Source organism: Acipenser ruthenus, chromosome 5 (genome assembly GCF_902713425.1).
Source record: "Acipenser ruthenus chromosome 5, fAciRut3.2 maternal haplotype, whole genome shotgun sequence".
NCBI lineage: Eukaryota > Metazoa > Chordata > Actinopteri > Acipenseriformes > Acipenseridae > Acipenser > Acipenser ruthenus.
Genome location: NC_081193.1, coordinates 83,304,298 through 83,325,159, shown reverse-complemented (window position 1 = coordinate 83,325,159; position 20,862 = coordinate 83,304,298). Strand labels below are relative to the sequence as shown.

The following is a 20,862-nucleotide window of genomic DNA, read 5'->3' as shown; positions in this document are numbered from 1 at the left end:
AGAAATCCTATAATGTAAACACCTACACATTTCACAAGACACAAACCTTAACAAATATCTTGTAAGTAACAAATGGTTTATATTGGTGGTTCTAAACAATGAGATTGTGGACCACTGCCCTCTTCATTCTATTAGCCTTTACATGTTGCTCAGAAAATGAAAGCTCACCTGATTTGCCCATCTCCACTCTTTAAAGAGAGAGATGTGTTTCAACTGGGAACCCAGCTCTGGGATGAAGCCTGTTTAGCACCAACGAAGTTCCCCACGTTAAGGTTGGCATTCTGAGCAGAGATGAGCGAGTCAAAGTTGAAGTCCAAGCCGTCAGCGTCCATGAGCTCGCTGCGGATGATTGAGTCCATGTCACACTCCAGGCTGCCGTTGAACATGTCCAGGTCCAGGTCGGTGGGGAACTTGTCCTGGTTTATCTTAGGAAGGTTGATGCCACTGCCACTAATGCTGGAGTACAAGGAAGAGTCAGAGAGGCCGATTTGCATAGATTGGTTACCACCGCTGGGAGACTGAAGCTGGTATTTGATGGAAACCAGATTGTTGGTCTCGTTAGTTAGGCCAATGCCCCCGTTGACCGCTTGGGACAAGTTAGCCTGACTGCCCCCTAGCGACAAGCTTGGAGATTGGGGCTGGTGGAGTAGCAGGCTGCCAAGATTGACTGGGCTTCCCTGGTTGGATTGGGAAGCGGTGAAGGACATCATTGGGTCGCTGCGCAGCATAATGTTCCGGCGGGAGTTCTGGGACGTGACAGCAGAGCTGGCCTGAGACATGAGCGGGTCCGACTGGGTCATCATGACGTCGCTGTGGCTGAGTGAGTCGGAGCTGAGAAGGTCCTGCAGGGTCTGGTTGCCAAAATGGGAGATGCAGGAGAAGGTAGCCTGCTTGTTCTCCTGAATGGTCTGCATGGGTGCCTGGCGTAGTGCAGTGAGTGATGGAGGGCTGAAAATGGAGTTGCTGTAGCTGCCAGAAGGAGAGCCCAGAGCCGTGCCTTTGGTGCCGTAGGTGAAGCTGGAGCTCCTCTGCATGGCCCCATTGCTGCTGCTGCTGCTACTGCCACCCCCTGGGGAGGGCTGCTGGGTAGGAGTCAGGCTGATGTTGTCCAGAAGATCGTCCATGAGGTTATCAGAAAGCCCGTCATTGAGGTTAATTTCTGTGAGCCGTGGCAGCTCCACAGGGCAGGGCTTGCTGACGGAAGGAGACAGGATGGTAGGGCTGGAGTAAAGCATGGGGGAGAGCTGAGGGTCATCATCAGGCACCTCATCCAGTTCTGGGTTGGCAAGGATGGGTGAGAGGCGTCCACTGATGGTGCTGGCATTAGAGTTGGTGCGCGAGCGGAAGTCAGTCCAGGTGTCCAGCTCATCGCTGCTGCGGGATGTGGGGCTGCCAGGCCATTTGGAGAGCTGGTTGGAGGGGCTCTCAGCTCCCCCATCCTGGGCAGCCTGCAAAGCCGCCTTCTTTTTGGCGGCCCTGCCCCGGCTTTTGGTGTACTTGTTGCTGTTGTCCATGGAGACGGCCCGCCGCCGTGGAGCCTTGCCTCCTTTCCCTCCATCAGGGTTGATCATCCACCAGGAGCTCTTCCCCGTGCCCTCATTCTGCACCCGGACAAAGCGGCTGTGCAGAGACAAGTTGTGGCGGATCGAGTTCTGGGGAGAAAGAAAGGAGATTTCTAAATAAATGAATGCATTTCGTAAATGGTTTTGAAATTCTAAGTATTTATGTTTTGCGGGACATACAGGATGTGACGCTCCTAAAGAACGGTTATGGTTTATTTCTTTTAAAAGTAAAACTGTATTTTTACATTTGCTACAGTCAAAAGCTGAAGTACTACATTCTTTAAACAATGTGTGAGTCGGGGTTGCAGATAGGAGCAACAGATCCAACTGCAGATCTGCTGGTTAGCAGATACAAACTTGTGTGTTGGGGGATGGATCAAGTGTTTTGTTCCACACACCACAAAACTGACTTTTATTAAATCAAGTGTAGAAAATGACTACTGACAAATAGACAAAAATTGGATTTAAACATCCAAGCTTTTAATAATCAATCCTTATTTGTTTTTTTTTTAGCTGTACTAATATCTTAGTTAGAGTCTAGGGTTTTTGGCCTTGTCGTCATGGTTGTTTATCATAAAGAGCTATTATTAAAAATTGAAAAATGTTTCTTTTTCTCCAAGTACAGTATTTAATAACAAACAGAGAAAGTCTAAAATAAGATCCTTTCCTGTGCAATCCTGTGCTTAAAAACGGTCAATGCTTAATACAGCTATAGCAAAAAGTTTTGCATCATCCTAGATAATTAACTAATTTTGCATCACAAAGTCGAATGAAACCTGCTGAATAACATATTGAATTACATACCGCTTTGTAGTTTTCCATATACTTAATGAAAAACTGTGACTTTTGGCCATAGCTGTATATTGGATAGCAGTAAGCAGACCATATATTTCAGTGTTTCTCAAATATAAAACCATTCAAGAACAGTATTCAACAAAAGGGTTATCAGAGCAACTGGCAAATAAACTGAACTACATTATTTGAATATGATAAAGAGTTTTACACCACACGTTTACTTCTGTTTGTATCTCTTGTGTGATAAACGTTATTTTTATCACACACTTAATCACACAGTATCTGGCCTGCCATGTCAAACATGTGTTTTTTATGTGGTATTAGGCCATCCTCACTTACCACCTGCGTACTAAAAGTTATCACATACTAAACTGCCATTTCCCCAATAACTCTACTTCCTTACCTGTGTTAGAACTCCATAGAGGTATAAATGGTTTATAACACACTTCTGTAAATGCAACCTAGATTGCAGCAGTTGTTATGTTTGAAATCATAAAATACTGCAGGGTCGGCATTGAAGCACAAGCCAGCTTCAGTACATCAAGACTGTCAGGATCAGTCACTAATTTGGACTGTAGATAAATATGGGAGTTAGAACCGATAGGGATGACCTGGAGATTAGAAATGTCAAAGTTCTCTTGGAAGAAAGAGAATTGATTTGTGACTGTGCACCACAGCTGTGAGCAGGGTTTTCAATAGAAATGATCTTCAGCTCCAGTCCGACCAGCATCTGTTTTTAATAACATCTTGTGGCATCACCAAATTCCTTTCAGGGTACCGTGCATGTGTGTGTGTGTTTCTGGAAACAAAATGTGCTTCAAAAAAAGCTGTACTCCACCAAAGGTCTGCACTAACAGCTGTATAAAAGGACTGGCATAGTACCTATTAACTGAACTGGAGCCGATTTAAATATGAGATAAGAGTACAGTACAGTACTTTGCAATGAGTCTTATTTCCATCCCTGTCTCTGAACGCAAACCCGATCTGAATAGGCCAAAATATATTACAAGCCTTTAAAAGCATTTACTTTTTCGTGGGCCTCTGACTTCCTTGTGTGTACAATTAGCTGGCTGCTGTCTCTCATAATGCTTGCATGGTAATGCAATCAAAATGTAATAGAATTAATACCATGTCAACCTCATTATATTTTGGAATGAAAATGTCTGTTTAGCATGGTACAGTTGATAAGCATGTGGTTGTTAGCTGTGTAGCCTGGTGAGTAGGTTTTATTACAGTACATCGCTCAGTTCTTATCTAGAAGTAAATTACTTTAGAAATGCTAAGAAGTCTTAAACTCTAAATCTTGAACGGGGTGGGGGGTTGGGGGATGGGGAGATATAGTTCTAGCTGGCCAGACGGTTCTTCCTTTCTTTTTCTTTTAAAAATGTATTTTAACAAACATGTTATTGTTGTTTGCAAGCCATCAACGCAAATCATCTAAAGGAAATGAAATTATGCCTATGAGAGCATCTGTGCAGGTGCAATCTGATATTGAAATGCTCTAATTAACAATGATGAAAGTCCATACAGCCAGCTTGGGCTGTCTGAACAACACAAGCCTTAGTTCCATATTGTATCTCCGTAAGAGTGATACAGTCAGCCTTGGGTAACGTCCGAGTGAAGACTGGATTGTGGACTGCAGATGGAACCGGCAGCAGCCCTCCGTTTCTTATCGGAACAAGATGAGATAGTTTTACAGAAACAGTTTGATGGTGTTGATGGAAACAAGGCAAAAGTTGAGCCCAATTGTGGTCCTTCTGTGGCTTAAAATTGTAGATAGTGTCATACCTTTAGTACAACTGTATAATATTAATATAAGCAAGCAACAAAGCCTAAAAAGTATGCAATTGCATACATTTCAAGTCTGTGAAAGAGACAACAAATTTAGCAAACTGACTTTTACACGTGTGTACAAACATAGTGCTCATGAAAACCTTCAGCACCTAACAAAGACCATATAAAGTTCCAGTGGTGGCTGTAGATCAAACCTGAACTTTGCCAAGCTATGTGCTGCCATATGTATGCATGTAATTTTAAGAAAAGGCTGGGAGTGTTTTAATTCTTGATGTTCAAGAGGCTTAAATTATCAGCATTAGCCCTGAATGAATTTCCTCAAAGCATGTTCTTTTAGATCATTAGTAGCTACTCATCGTAAGTGTTGAATGCTTTTAATGCTATTAATATAAACGCTAAGTGATGGGCTTAAATTGCGGCAACTTCCTCCATGACATCATCTCAAGCAGCTGCCTGTTGAGCAGTATCAGACAGACTAAAAGAAAGCTGCTGACTTCACAAGCACTATCAGAGCACCTGCAAGGCAGCGCATTTATTAAAGGATTGCTCAAATATATCTCAGACACTGCTTTCCTGTCTCTGGGTAATAGCAAGAGGTGTTTCCTTGTAAAAATTATTGTATAATAAATAGCTTGAAGTCCATTATAAGACAGTCATATAAAAGGACATGGTTTCAGAGTCATAAACCTCAAGACCGAAGCTTGATGATTCATTTAATGAACGGAGATGACATTTAAAACCCCATATAAGGTGGTTTGCTACAGTTGTTATCCCATAAACAATAATAGAAAACAAAACAGATTTTTCCTGATATTTGCTGCCTATTTTTCATTAAAATATATTAAAGAATGTCAAAAAGCGATATTTCATATTTTATTTTAAAAATCAATTAATTTTTATGCCTTGGACCAGCATAAAAAAAAATATTAAAAAATCCCCAATAGTTAACATGGGTACCCCCATTTTTTATTTTCTACTGACTTTATGGATTTTCATTTGTTTTTAAAAAAATTAACATATATCGTTTGAGCAGGTCAAAACTGTGACTCTATTCAATAAGAAATGTTTACTAAAATCTATAAATTACGAACACATGGGATCTTTTGCAAACAGTCCTGTTATTCAATAAGCCACTTCCTTGTGTAGTACCAAGTTCAGCCAAAGGGACGATACGGTACTAAGTTGCAGGAGCACTATCAGGTCATGTGACTAGGTCTCATGCATTGGATGAAAGCCCCAAAACACTGAAGCATTCTGGAGCGTTACTGTAATACAACCTGAGGAGTTCACACTGCTCTCTTTCTAATGTGCTTAATGTGTTCAACTCTAGTTCATGTACCTCAAAGGGTTAAACACTTTGGGTTACCACTGAGTTGCCATGCACAGTAGTCAATTTCATTCAAAACATTGTTTACTGGTCTTCTAGATCACTTGAGATTAGGCTAAGGAGTTTATGCGGAAGCCTTGCTTTACTGAAAGGGAGTGTTGCTATAATAAAACTACAGCATGCGGCGTGACTGAAACATGTTTACTACACTCGCTCGGCTTGGGCAATCCCAAAAACCATTAAGAAAATCTGTGCAAGAAGCGGAGCAATTCATAAAACTGTCTCAGTTTCCATGTCCTTCGCGAAGGTATTTGAATGCCTCTCCAACGATAAAAACCTGTTTCCGCCGAAATTATCTTGTTCTTCTGTTTTTTTTTTCTTTTTCTCTTTACCTTGCCTGCTTGGGACACTTCCAAGCTGTGTTTACCTTGCAGAGTCTGACCATTAACTCAGACACCAGCTGCAAGGACTTGCACTGGAATACAGAGGTCTTTTTGTCTGAAAGCAACATGTGGTATCAATTTATCACCGTCAGTAATCCACTCACTTTTTTTTTTAACTTTTACATTTTTTTTTTTTTTTTTTTTAAGTGTTTGGGAGGGTTGTGTAACAAGAGTCTTTAATCCTGGGCAGGCACTGCAACTCTGCTGTCCCTTTTCTGGATGTTCTGGTGCATCCTGGTCCTAAACAAGGAAGGTATGAATTTCAAGCTGCTGTTTCTGAAAGGAACTTGAAATTAATTCATTTTTTAAAACACTGTAGCATTTTGGCCCTGCTTTATTTGAAGCCATGGTTGCCATGATTACAGTTGTGGAGGAAGTTGGCTGGTCTGTAACCCATGTCCTTGCTCTGCAAACTCATACTGTTTTTTGAAAGCCTGTTTTGATCAATTAAATGCAAGATTTCCCCTACTTTTTTATGATGAGTAGTTGTGAGTTTTCTGACACCACTCTTGAGTTATTACCATTTTTCTCTACATCTGTCTTTAACTGGCTGTCCACTGCACTGAAAAGACCTATGTCCTTTTAGACAGGGCTTCTCCCTCTCTTTCTAGTTATGCCTCAACTACATTTAATTGTTTTGCGTCTCAGTACTGTATTTCCTGCTTTAACTTAGTTTGATACAAGAAAAAGTGCCATTGAGTACATAGTGTTTTCCAGGTCATCCAGTTCAATTTCAAAAGAATCCAATGAACAAAATAAATGAAATATTGTCGCTCTAACCAAAGCAACAAGGGAGAGCTCGTCTTTTCTCCTTCACACATATGCTCTCGTTTCATCTTGTTAAAGCGATGCAAGCTCAAAGTTCACCGTTTTCCTCTCTTTCTGATGTTCATACAGTCTATGCCTTTTAACAGGTAAAAATCCAACTGGCATCGACTGGGGTCTGAGGAAACAACACAGGTTGTGGGGTCTGGTGGTTAAAGAAAAGGGCTTGTAAGCAGGAGGTCCCTGGTTCAAATCCTGACTCACTCACTGACTCACTGTGTGTGACCTTGAGCAAGTCACATAACCTGCTTGTGCTCCATTGTTTGGGTGAGACGTTGTTGTAAGTGACTCTGCAGTTGATGCATTGTTCACACACCCTAGTCTCTGTAAGTCGCCTCAGATAAAGGCGTCTACTAAATAAACAAATAACAATAATTGCTGCAGTCATGTGTATGTCAAACTATACACTGACCAGCCAAAGAATGAGGGCGCACTGCTGCCAAAGCTTTCCAGTGGTGGTTTTCAGCAAACATTGTCATTCTTGGAACATGTTGGAAACAGTCTTGAGAGACATAGTCTGCACTGCCACTGCTTTGAGTGACGAACTAATGCTACCAGTTACACACAGCATTCACAGAGTATGTTCTTCTAGTGGACCCCATGGCATCTTGTGGACGAGGGGATACACGCACACACACACACTGATATTGTGAGGACATCCTCCAGTGACACGAGTAGCACAGAATTCCCAGTGGTATATGGGGAATGCGTTCATGACATATAACAAATATGAAAAATGAGTGCTTGTTATAAAAGCGGAAGTACATTTGTATAGATGAAATATGTATCGTTAATAGGAGGTTGAGATCTTTACCAGTATGAAGTCTGCATCTGAAATAGTTTCTCAGAGACCAACGGAGGCCAAAGACAAGGGTATTGATACAATTTGTCGAGGAGTTTCCACAACACTGAAAGTCTTAATCTCGTACGATTTTTGATATATGAGTGTCACAAGGCTGGCTGAGTGGTGACACGTCAGACCCGGAAGAAACAGACAGACACAGTGAGGTTGGTGAAGCTGAGCACTTGGTTGTGCTCAGCATTTAATAAACAAAATAAGCGAACACAAAAACAGGACACGGCACTCTACGCCAAAATAAATAGACAAACAAAACGCACTAACACACAAAACAAGCGGACAAACGTTTAAACAAGTACCGTGCTGGCACTTCCAGCACGCTGTAGCAATTGTTATTCTTTATTTCTCTTCAGTTCTCCTCCTCTCTACACCCGTTCTCCACTCACGAACACCCAACCCCGAGTGAATGAAACGTACACCTATTTATACTGTTGTGCTGGGATTCAATTACTAATTAATTATTCACTTGAATCCCAGCACGTGAATTAATTATGTGCAACCTCGTGCGCGCATATTACTTTAAATGCACATGCAGTGATGTGCAATCCCGTGCCTAAATACAATTATACATTTTTAAATACACGTGAAACACAGACCCGTTTATATCCCGTGTACCAATGACTATACACCAACATTAACACATGCACCATACAACACATAACACACAAATGCACACAGGGGCGGGGCACATTGCCACAATGAGCCATTAAAAAAAAAAACAGTGGCGACGGAAGATTTACAAAAACATATAAAGCTCTTCTTATAAGGATACTTAATTAAAGCCAGAGATGTTTAAAGCATTCACAATGTATTTTCCACAACACTGAGAATGTGAATGTTTGTATCTAAAGATGGTTAATGAGATTTGAGCAGTTGGAAAAAGGGGTGACAGCAGATTGACCATTTTGGACAACCATAACGCAAATTACTGTATTATTAATAATATTATTATTGATACCATTTTTTTGGTGGTGCTTGTTTTCAGTTTCCGTTGTTGCTTAAGTTGTAAAATCTATACTGCACACACAAACCACAGACATACACATGAACTTACTTCTGAGGTCTGAAATCCATGCCAGAAAAGAAGAACACAATGTACAGCAATGATGCTATTTATATAAAACACCAGCTTAAATAAATAAAAACAAGAATGAATGAGACATTCCTTATTCTTTATGTTCAGATGCTTCTAATTTGCAATACTTAAACACATACTGTGAGCAAACAATGGAAGGGGGTGAATTGAGAGCCTTGAAGTGAAGGGGGCAACTGCCAGGAAAGAATTTAAGACTTCCTGAAATTGTCTTCTGTCGTCTGCTTTGTCATTGTATTTTGTGTAAATACTGCATTTGGTGTCTATTTACAGTACAGTTCTGTAGCAGCAGCCTGAGTGTTTCTACGTGTAGGGAGCTTGAAGCACCTCAATGAAGTCACTTGTTTATGTCCAAATGTACTGAAACCTTGGATCTCGTAACACAGCATAGTTTACCATTACAACAGCATGCATTCAGAAAGTGATGTAGTTTATTTATTTACTGATTTAAAAAAAAAAGTGGAAAGGGGAAAGAAAAATTGGCTTATGAGTATGTTTACACACTCCTATTATCACTGCCAAAAGAACTGGAAATGTGTAACTGTACAGTACATTCTATATTCAGATAACACAGTACTCCTGTATGCTGAAGCTGATAAACACAACACACTGCACATACTGTATCTCTGAAGGAAGGTTGTCAGCTATCTCTTTCAGCAATGTAAACAGGTACAGTATTACCTCTGCTTGATTTTTTTGGAGCTCCTGATGTTGCGACATTCTTAAACAGCTATCCATGTAACAATGACTCATTCTACTAATTCCTGGGTGAGTACAGGCACACTAAAGCAATTTATGGCTGTTGGCTACTGTCCAGAGAAAGAGCAGACACTGAGCAAAAGACACCTGTCAATGATCTGTGCCATTAAAAGGTGAGCGACACAGACAATAATGCAGACGATTTGAGCAATAAGGCGTGCGCGCCGCTGAACAATAAAAATGTCACAGGAGAAAATAAAGTGTTTAGTAATGACTGCTATTCAGATCCTCCCTTGCATTATGATAAGCTTTCTTCAAACTTCAATTAGAAGGATAAATTAACATTAAATGTTAGGCCTTTAAGACCATTTTTGCATAAACTTTGGATCCCAGGTATATTAAATACACTATAATACCAGTGTAACTGATATTTCCCTATAAAGCCCTATACTTAATTCTATGATTACAGGCTACTACTGACGACAGTACTATACTGTAATCCCTATTGTGACGACAGTACTATACTGTAATCCCTATTGTGATGACAGTACTATCCTGTAATCCCTATTATGACGACATGTCGCGCTCATATTGCTGATTACAGCCGCGATCTGACGTAAATGGAATGAACATTTTTTTTAAACTTTTAAAAATTATCTGACAGTTTCAAAGTGCTTAAAAGTTCAAGTAGACAATTTTCAAATAGAAAGCTTATTTGTTTAAAAAAAAAAAAAATGTCCTCATGATTTTCCGTTGTGTCAGAGGCTGAAAGGCAGAACTTTGTAGCACAGCGGCCATTCACACGAAACTCCAGAGCATTTTCTGGGCATAACTGCATTTTTAACAACTCAAAAGTCTGCGTGAAATTTTATGAATCTGATGTTAGCCAAAAGAAAAAGCCAAGATACTATAGATTTGTTTAATTGTATCTGTGTGTCTTTTTTCTTTTTGTGCTGGTATTATACTAAATAAAATACAAGCTACTGTACATAAATCAGATAGTAAAAAGCCACCTGGGAGTTCCGTGACATCACAAGAGGACTCGTCCTTTGTGATGTCACATAACTCCTTGGTGGCTTTTTACTACAGTACAGTAGCCTATACCTTGTTCTCTACGTAATTACAATTTGCCCTACAACATGATTGTAAAACCATTTTAATTGCATGGTACATGTTATCAGCACTCTCTGTACTTACCACTTCATTATTCACATCAAAGCTTTATTTTGATACCTTTTTGGACCAATAATACGCTTGCACAACCGTTCAAGCTTGCAAAGTTCTCATTAAAAGTCGACCCCTTCCTTCAGTCGACCCTTTCCTCTGTTCTATTATGCACAGTACATTCAGATCAGAACAAATGCTTGACCTTTTACTGCATTATCACATTGGGACATGCTGTACTGTACGTTGATCTCGTTCACAGAGTGCATGGACAGAGTACAGGCAACAGTACATGTACATAAAATAATAAACACACTCAAATTAAAGCGTGGTTTTAAAATTCATTTTATTACCGTTCATTATCCCCTACTGTGGAAGCACATCCCAGCCAGAGGGATGTAGGTGTGTGCATGTGGAGTGCTGTACCCTGCTGCCTTCAGTAACTGCTTTGATTGAGTTACTACCCATACAGTACAGCACTGGTATCAGTGAGGAAACATACCACAGCAGGAGTTATTCCTTTATATCACAAGTTCATTATATTTTACAGTACCTGTCTAGTAATTGGGGTATACCAAGGTAATCCTGTTGTGTCTCACAAAATAAGTGCTCGGTCTGACCGTCTCAGATTTTGCTAGAAAAATTCACCTGGGGGTTTTCAGGCCCACCGAGTTCAGAAATGCTAATATTTATTTATTTATTTTTTATATCCCCTTTGAGCTGTGACCTGGCAAAGGTCATCCTAAAGTGAAAAAGTGATCCTGACCAGATACTGTAAATCACCCTGGGCTCAACTTAGACTCTACCATCATGTGTAGCACCTCGTTCGACTTGTAATGAATAGGGCTTCGAGAAAAAAAAAAAAACTCACTTTTGGCAAGTTGCGAGATGATGGGTAAGTGATGAGTTTTATTCAGCCCAACCCTTTACCCTGTAGGGGATGCAGGTCCTAAAATGTTAGTATTATTATTTGTTTATTTAGCAGACGCCTTTATCCAAGGCGACTTACAGAGTCACTTACAACTACATCTCACCCGAAAGACAGAGCACAAGGAGGTTAAATAACTTGCTCAGGGTCACACAATGAGTCAGGGGCTGAGGTGGGATTTGAACCGGGGACCTTCTGGTTACAAGCCCTTTTCTTTAACCACTGGACCACACAGCCTCCTAGTATTGCTATAAGAACCTTAGGGACCACTCTTCCAAATTTTGTGAAACACACACAAGCCCCCCCACTGGTCATTAACCCTCTGAAATTTGAATTGTTGGTATTTCTACCAAGTTTAGGCTAAAATAACTCACATGGGGGGTGGCTCCAAAAAATCACCCAAAGATATTTTTGGATAGGTGTTGATAAGATCTACAAGAATCAAGCAAAACATTTTGGTATCTGCTGATTTTTTAAGTTGAATTTGTCATGCATTCGAGCATTGCTTATGGACACTTTGGAGAGGCTAAGGCACCACATAGTCCTAACCGAACTGACCGAACTAGCGTTATTCTTCAGTTTTGCATTGTCTGAGGTTAGATCTAGAGGAAAAAGTGACAGGATGTGCTTCCTGTGGCACTAGCTTGGAGCTGAGGGGTTACAGTGGCACATTTGAAACTACCAAAACCTCACTTAAATGTGTTTTAAAAACTATAAACTGATAGAAAACACAAAAAATTGATAATCTTGGCAAACTTTAGGTGCTTGAGGGGTTAACCATTTCATGCTCTTTATGACATGCTTTCCGTACCATATGTGGTTTCCAATCTCAAATTTTCCTTTGGCTGTGAGGTCTGGTGTTGAAAAAATTATGGAAAATGCACTGCTTTTCAAAAAAAAAAAAAAAAAACGTCCCCATTTACCCCACCGTTTACAGACGCATGCCTTCTGCCATCTTGAAAATGCAGCGTGGTTGCCATTATTATTATTTATTTCTTAGCAGATGCCCTTATCCAGGGCGACTTACAATTGTTACAAGATATCTCATTATTTTTACATACAATTACATTATTTTTTACACATTATTTTTACATACAATTACCCATTTATACAATTGGGTTTTTACTGGAGCAATCTAGGTAAAGTACCTTGCTCAAGGGTACAGCATCAGTGTCCCCCACCTGGGATTGAACCCAGGACTTTCCGGTCAAGAGTCCAGAGCCCTAACCACTACTTCACACTGCCATGTGGTTTTGAACGTGCTCCGTGCGGCGCTCCAGTGTCCTGGCGCCATGCATACTGGCAACTGGCACATCCTGAAGAAACAGGACTTGGTCTATTGTGGCTAGGTAGAGATTCCCTGCCACTGAAGACTTTCAGGTGTGCCTGCCCAGGAGGTTTAACTGACTGATCAGCCAGCATGAGAATGCAGCAAATGGCTTTCTCATGAATCAGTAAATTATCCCCCTAGGTAGGCACCACACCCTATAAAACAAGAGCTTTCTTTTGTTGGCGAGAAATCACAAGGAAAGAGAACACTGTGAATAAAATCTTGCTCCCCGTTCCAGTTCATGCCCACAATAATTTAAAACTTGATGATTACTGAACTTTGTGATGTGTGGTTTCTATAGCAGTTGTTAACCAACCACATTCTGCATGCAACTTTTAAAATGTTTAATATACTTTCCTTTTTGCGTAGTTATATTCTTGTCATAAGAACACGTTTTTAAAACGCACCTAATTGAGGTTTTGGTACTTTCAAATGTGTCAGTGTATCAAAGAAATCTAAGTTCCACACGCAAGTTCATAACCCCTCAGCTCCATGCTAGTGCCACAGGAAGCACATCCTGTCACTTTTTACTCTAGCTCTAACCCCAGACATTCCAAAGAATAGAAAGAATGGAAGAATAATGCCAGTTTGGTTAGGACTACGTGGTACTTTAGCCTCACCAAAGTCGCCATAAGCAATGCTCAAATGCATGACAAATGCAACTTCAAAAATCTGCCAAAAATCCAAAATCCCTGGATACCAAAATGTTTTGCTTGATTCTTGTAGATCTCATCAACATCTATCCAAAAATATCTTTGGGTGATTTTGTTGTGTTATTTCAGCCTAAACTTGGTAGAAATACAAAAAATTCAAATTTCAGAGGGGGTTAATGACCAGTGGGGTTATGTGACAGACAGCAAATGATTCTTGGTGTTAGATCTCCCTCCCAACCTGCGAGGGCGCTGTGTAAAGGGAACAGAGTACCCTCGACTGGATGGCCCAACAGTTCATTCCCAGGGTTAGGTGGAAGTCGGCCATCTAGAAAGGGGGAAAAGCTACAGTACACTAAATCATCGACCTGGAAGGGAAACGATGTGGCATCCGCGGATTGGAGGAGCAGGTGCACTCGTTAGCCAAGGGGTCATGGTTGACGGTGTTTAAGGAGTCGTAGTAATGTGATCTGGTCCTTTGTGAATGGTTAAAATTGCATGACCAAAAGGAGAACCTGTGTTGTGAAAACGTGAGTGTTTTGTTTGTTTTGTTTGTCTTTAATGATACTGTTTGTTGTTATTTAGACGGCTAACACGATCCGGAGTTGTCGCCAAAGGCCATCACTAAACTTGGACCAACATCACAGCACTTTCAATAAAGAACTGTATTCACCACGAGCACTACAGCACACACTGTGGACGGGTGTTTGTGTTTGTGTATGTGTTACGTGTGGGTGAACTGAAAACAGGACTGTTATTATTATGTTACGGAACTGTTATTATTATTTCTTTCTTGAAAGCCCTATTCATTACGAGTCGAACGAGGTGCTACACGCGATGATAGCGTCTAAGTTGAGCCCAGGGTGATTTTTCTGGTCAGGGTCACTTTTTCACTTTAGGTTGACCTTTGCCATGTCACAGCTCGATGGGGAAATGTAAAAAAAAAAAAAAGATTAGCATTTCTGAACTCAGCGGGTGAATTTTTCTAGCAAAATCTGAGATAGTCGGGCAACGGCTCTGGTTAAGTTGGTATGGAATGACCCTACATTTATTAAGATATAACTGTCACACAGTTTTGTTAATGTATCTAAACACTGTCACTCTACATTTTAACAGCACTCTGTGCGTTTTTAAAGACAAAGGAATCCCAAGCAAGCTTTTCCCATTACCGTGTGTTTGTTTGTTGAAAGACAGTATTTTTAGGTTTATCCACAAAGGAAATAAACCCTGTATTTTTCCAGGCTTGCTGGTGGATTACTGTTAGTGCTAATGCTTTAATGACAGTCCCTTAAGCTCTGCTTGAAACAATATCACCTCCAGATACAACGATGACTGGGTTTAATGCTACCCAGTCACTGGATAAAAGACACAGTATTTCAGCCTCTACACAGGTGTATGGTGTAGCCATGCTCCCTCAATATTTTACCCTGTTCAGCACATTTGAGTTAATTGTATACTACTGTGTGGTAAGCTCTACCTTACTCGAGCTTGCAAGCTTTGAAAAAAAAAAATTGGACAATGCAAATAATTTCTAATTTTCCACAACCAGCTCACACAGGCTCATGGGCAGCCAGTCCTCTATGAGACTAATGCATTGCTGGCATTGATGTAATGAAATAGTATGTGAAATAGCAATACAGCACATGATTAGTATTGATTCAAGCAAAACTAATAGGAAATGCGTAAATGTGGGGGGGGGGGGGGGGGGGGGGAAATATCACAGATCTCGTTCTTGTTTAGATTCACTGTGTACTGTACATTATTTTCTTTTTCAGTCCTCACATCCTGAAGATTATTTCTTAAAAGTGTAAAGCACCCCTGTGGTCTCAGAGCTTTCAAACAAGCCTTATCTCACGTATAACCATTAATGGACCAAAATAAATTAATTAACAAAGTTTAAACAAAGGGGCAGATTCTCCATGCTATTCACCTCAGCATCATGTACTGCATACTGTCCTGCATTGTATTCAATAAGCTTGTCAACAAATACAGATTATCTCCAGAAATTAGTGCAACAGCCCTTGAGAAATGCATCCCACATTTCCCAACACCAATTGAAAGGAATCTCATATGGATGCAAAGGGGACTGTGAGACGTGATTCAAGAGAACATTTGTAATCTGGGTTACAGTGACAAAATAATATGACAGAAAATGAAAGGTTTATGTGTAACACTTCTGTGATAAGCATGTCAACAAGGGAACTGTGGAAACACAACTGTAGGTTCATTTATTTATGAAGTCACTACTGTTTCATTGGTGAATCAAATGAATAAACAACAAACAGATAATATTTACTACTGTACAGAAATGTGTTAATGTGATCTGTAAAAGTTTAATGGGCCACTCCCAAAGAAATAAAAATCTCTTTTAGTAACTGCATGCACTGTCCTAGCTTATTACATAACTTGCTTTTGTTTTCAAAAAACTGAAAAACTAACAAATTGAACATCAACCCTAATATTATCTCTCTTCGTTTTCCAATCCTACACAGTTTCCAAACACAAGAGGCCCTGCTCGGAAATTAGAGACTGACATTGGAAGTGATTGATGCTGAGAAGCATGGCAATTACCTTAGTTAGAGGCTGTAGCTGGTGATGCATATGTTTTAGTTTCTTCGTAACCACATTATGTCAGGTTCTGTATCAGACTTATTACTATGTGGGATTTTGTTTTCTTAAATACAAGTAGGTTATAGCTTACTACAGGATTGACAGGAAAGCCTGTCAAAAGGTATATTTACTCGCCTTTCAAAAAGTATTTAAGTCTTTAATTCAGTTGTGGTGCCACCTTCTGCCTACACAACCGCTACAGTAGTTTTTGCGGTGCCCTGCGGGTTTCCGGTACCAGGTGTGTAAGGGAACAGATCAGTGTTGTAGGAGGAGTTTTCTTTACTATCTAATTGTATTTACTGTGCTGTGTTGTAAATCTAGAAAAAAGCACACTCTCATCTGTCATTTATTATTATTATTATTATTATTATTATTATTATTATTATTATTACTATTATTATTATTATTATTATTATTTAGTCATTTTAGCAGACGCTTTTATCCAAAGCGACTTACAGAGACTAGGGGGTGGACTATGCATCACAGCTGCTGCTGCAGAGTCACTTACAATAGGACCTCGGTTTTACGTCTCATTTGAAAGATGTTCATACCTGCCTCCTTACAACCTCAGTTTCAATGGTACAGAAAGCTGGATACGATTTGTGTTTTTTTGTTTTTTAAATTACCTCACTTCTGAAATTCAGTTTTTAGAAGCAGTTGAAAAATATCATTTTCAGGTAAAAATAAATAAATAATAATAATTATTCATATACGCATAATATACAAACAGCAAATAAATGAATATTATGAAAACGTATATGATATAAAAGTATCCTTTTAAGTGCTGTGGTTGGGGCACTGCTGTTCCCTGGAGTGAGATTCAACCGGATCTTATCTTAGTTCCTGATCCCTTGGTTTCTTTCTATTTTAATACTGAAATAAAGTGGGCAGGATCGCTGGGTTGTCTGCAATCTGCCTCTGCATCTCTGTATACGAACTGTAAGCTGCTTCGAAATCTGCCGCTGTGGCACTCCTCCCTAGAAACAAGAAGGGTTCAATTCTGGGTAAAGGGTTTATAGAAAGAAATGCACGTCATACATTTAAAAGCGTGTCTTTGCCTCCAGAGGGAGCCTTGTGATCCCTGATTTGAAATACGTTTTTAAAACCCACCACCAGACTTTGACGATGGGATTTTGAGATTACACCCACACCACGCATTAAGCTGTTTTTCAAATGGTATAACACTTTAATAGAAATATATTAGAAATAAAAGTATACACAAGCTTCTTACAATGCCATTTCGTGAATGTAAAGGGTAAAGGACAGGGAGTATGGGAGACACAGACCTCCAGCTTAGATCCAGAGAGGTACAGATAAGACTGTTTTATATATATATACTCCATTCTACTTGCCTTTTTAAAAATATCTAGTTACTGATAGCCATGGTGGAAGTTATTAGTATTACTACCATAGAATAGCTGTTTTTTTGGGGGTTTTTTTTGTTGTAGTGCTTTGGACAGCTCATGAAGAGTTTCAGACACTGCACTGGACAGTCAGGCTCAGGGCAAGCTGGCATGCTGAAAGATTCTCCTGACCTCCGAACCCCTCACTACCCAGTCCTAATCCTCCCTCAAAGCACAGCCCAGCCCAGCCAACAGAGAACTGAACAGCGTGGTCCACTGGGTGTTTAGTCCCAAATGCATTTCACTTTTCACTGAGCTTTAAACTGCCAGTGTTTCTCTCCTTTGCAAGATTGTTTACCATGGTTATTTTGTAGTTCCCCGTGTTTTTCCCTACTCTAGGGATACTTACGTTACTGTAAAACCACAAGGTACAAAGACAAAAACAAACTTAGTAAAACTCTTAGATAAAAGTTTTGACTAAATGTCTTTTTCAAGGTCTTTACATTTTACTAAGTTTCTTTTTGTTCTCTACATATTTTTCCATCGAGTTGAGTGGATATGATACAAAGATGTAATTTCCTCCCAGATCATTTTACCCATATTAAATAAACAAACCAGCAGAAGGTCTGGAAAGCTGGTCTTTCCTCTACTGTGTTTAACAGATATCTTTCATTACATGGTAAGCCACAAACAATGTTGATTCTAAAGACATGATGACGTATTTGTTTTACTGAAAATTGAATAAAGTGTGGCTGCCCTCTTGAGTGCTGTTTATACAGTTTTATACAAGCACAAAAACAAAAGATTCCGCAACTCAGGGGACTACGTTTATCCAAGTATCCATGGACTCCTGTAGCAGACTCTGCTTTCTTTCAGTAGACATTCTGTAATTCCTAGCACCCCCCCCCCCCCCTTCCCCCTCTCATACTCCAGCCCTTACTGAGTCTTTGAATATTTACAGACAGACTGCTGACATTTGTCCCTGGCCTTGCCTGCCATCCAAGCACACACACCCACTGCCATCTGCGTGCCTTGGTTCCATGGGATAACCGGATTGCTTCACTCCATGTCGGGGGCTCTGCCAAACAGAAGCTGCTGTCCACAACAGCAGACAAAGGAGGCAGTATTTTTTAACACTGAGAACATAATGTCCTGGGTGGGGACTCAGGGCCTCTGCAGCTAGCTAAAACACGCTATCTCTATCACGTGGCCCAGAGAAACATTCATAGGCTTTAATTGCTCTAGGATTTAAAGACGGACAGAGAGAGAGAGAGAGAGAAAGAGAAAGAGAAAGAGAGAGAGAGAGAGAGAGAGAGAGAGAGAGAGAGAGAGAGAGAATGGCAAGTGCAAGCTTTGCAACAGTGTAGAAAGCTAAGCATGTTTGTAATGGTAGTAATTGGGCATGTCTTCTACTTCCAAGCTTGTAAACTGGATAGACAATACTCCCTAAAGCAGTGAGTCTACCTAGAACCCATTGGTATTACAGTAGGCAGGTTTACATTCACCTATTTGAATATACCCAAGTATCGCTGAAAACAATGAAACACAATTCCAGACCGTGGAATAAGATACATGACCGTCTGTATAGATGCAGGTGTGTTCAGTAAAGGTTAGGTGCTTAAACAGAAACATGTGCATGTTATAGGCCCACTGATTTGATGTTGTACTTTTCATTTTGCATTAAAACTTTAATTATTCAATTCAGTTGAAAACTACAATCTTATGGCCACTCACTGACATTCAACACTTAAGTACCTTAAAGGTTTCATGTGTGCCGCAAGACTGGATTTTACCAGCCCCACTGATCTGTTTAGAAAGCAACACAATAACAACACATGCAGAGCCCCCAGGGAAGGTTGCACTTAGTATGCAAGGGCTCAGCAGTACATAAGCAACCTGAATTAATACTGTCAATGTAAAGTTAACTTTAGATCACTTACATGACATTTAGAAAGGTGGGTGTAAACTTAGTCTTAAATTTTACCTAATCTTTAAAAAAAAAAAAAATTTAAATGCTTTATTTTTTTCTGTTATTGTATACAGCTTTATAGTTCAGTAGATATTTGGTCTACAGTAAGCTACAATGGCCTAGTGTAACCCATTTAGACTGTTAATACATTCTCTTGCTTAAATAAAGCTCAGGAATTAAAAACACACCCACCATCTCTTAGGCCAAAGATGCCTTGGTCTGTGTTTTGTTCACATGGCTAAATTCAATTTTCCTTATTGTTGCTTAAACGTATTTGAAGTCGTAATGACATGGAACAAACAAAATGCCACATAATAAAAACCAAACAAATAGAAGTACTGATTATTATTATTATTATTATTATTATTATTACATCAGCTATTTTATTGACAGGCAAACGCTGGCCTGGTAAATAATCTGCTCGATACACATGCATTCATTCCTGGACAGTTTACAAAGTCATTGAAAAAGGACACTGACTGAGTCTGCTGCTTGAGGATCTAACGTCACAAATCTGTCCCTTAATACTGTACAAACCAATACGGAAAATATAGTTTGGGTCATTATATCTATTACACTTATGGTACTGTGGCAGGATGGCTTGCAGTGGCGAGGTCACAGACCAGGAAGTAACAGAACCAAAACAGTGGATGGGCGGGTGAAGGCTGAAACTCTACGGCGTTCAGCTTCTTTTATTTAATAATAAACAAAAACAAAAGATTTAAACAAAACGAAACACTACAAAACAAAAGGGCACGTTGGCCAAACAAATAAACAAAAACAAGTATATTTACATATAGCAATTGTTCTTAACTGTTTTCTCTCTCCTCGCTCTCTCTGCTCCCAGTACTCTCCTCTGTACACCCTTCTCGCAGCACGGACAGCTGCAGGTTCTTATACTCTGGCCGAGGGGTTAAATAGCTGTTAATTATCTTATTACCCCTCGGCCACAGTCTGCACGCATTTAGTAAGGATGTGTGACTGTCAGCTAGTTAAATAATCAGTAGCTGATCAGCCACAACAAATACTTTAAGCTTCTTTCATGTCCAACACAATATAGATGACACATTCTGTAGTTCAATCTACTGTTCAATCAGGCTGTCTAACTGATCTCTCTTCAGCCTAATATTTATGAAAATGAAAAACCCATGTTCTTCCAAATACTAAATCCTGCAGTTTCTCCCCAATCACTTTAAATGAATGAATGAACGAATGGATATTCAGGATAGGATCCAATAATCAGTCATGTGTGCAGTAGATGCTAAAGTAGGGGATACCACAAACCAACAAACAATAAGCACACCAGTCAATTCAAAGGACTGCCATCCACGAATTGCTCTGCAACTGCTTCATGAATACAGACCCAAGACAAGCTTGTTCTTATACAACAGTTGTTAAACCCAACAGCTGTGTGTGTGACGTTTAAGTTAAAATAATGGGTCTCTTCCTTCCCTGCCTGGATGCAGGCCAT

At 39.9% G+C, this 20,862-nt stretch overlaps 1 protein-coding gene across 1 annotated transcript in view; it reads right to left on the bottom strand.

Annotated features, from left to right (window-relative positions):
• The window catches only part of LOC117402974 (forkhead box protein O3), a 59,642-nt gene that overhangs the window by 11,273 nt on the left and 27,507 nt on the right, over positions 1-20,862 (bottom strand). Inside the window, exon 2 of the mRNA XM_034004732.3 lies at positions 169-1,652. Within this exon, the coding sequence (XP_033860623.3) occupies positions 210-1,652 (1,443 nt within the window). The 3' untranslated portion in view covers positions 169-209. The remainder of the gene's footprint in view (positions 1-168; positions 1,653-20,862) is intronic.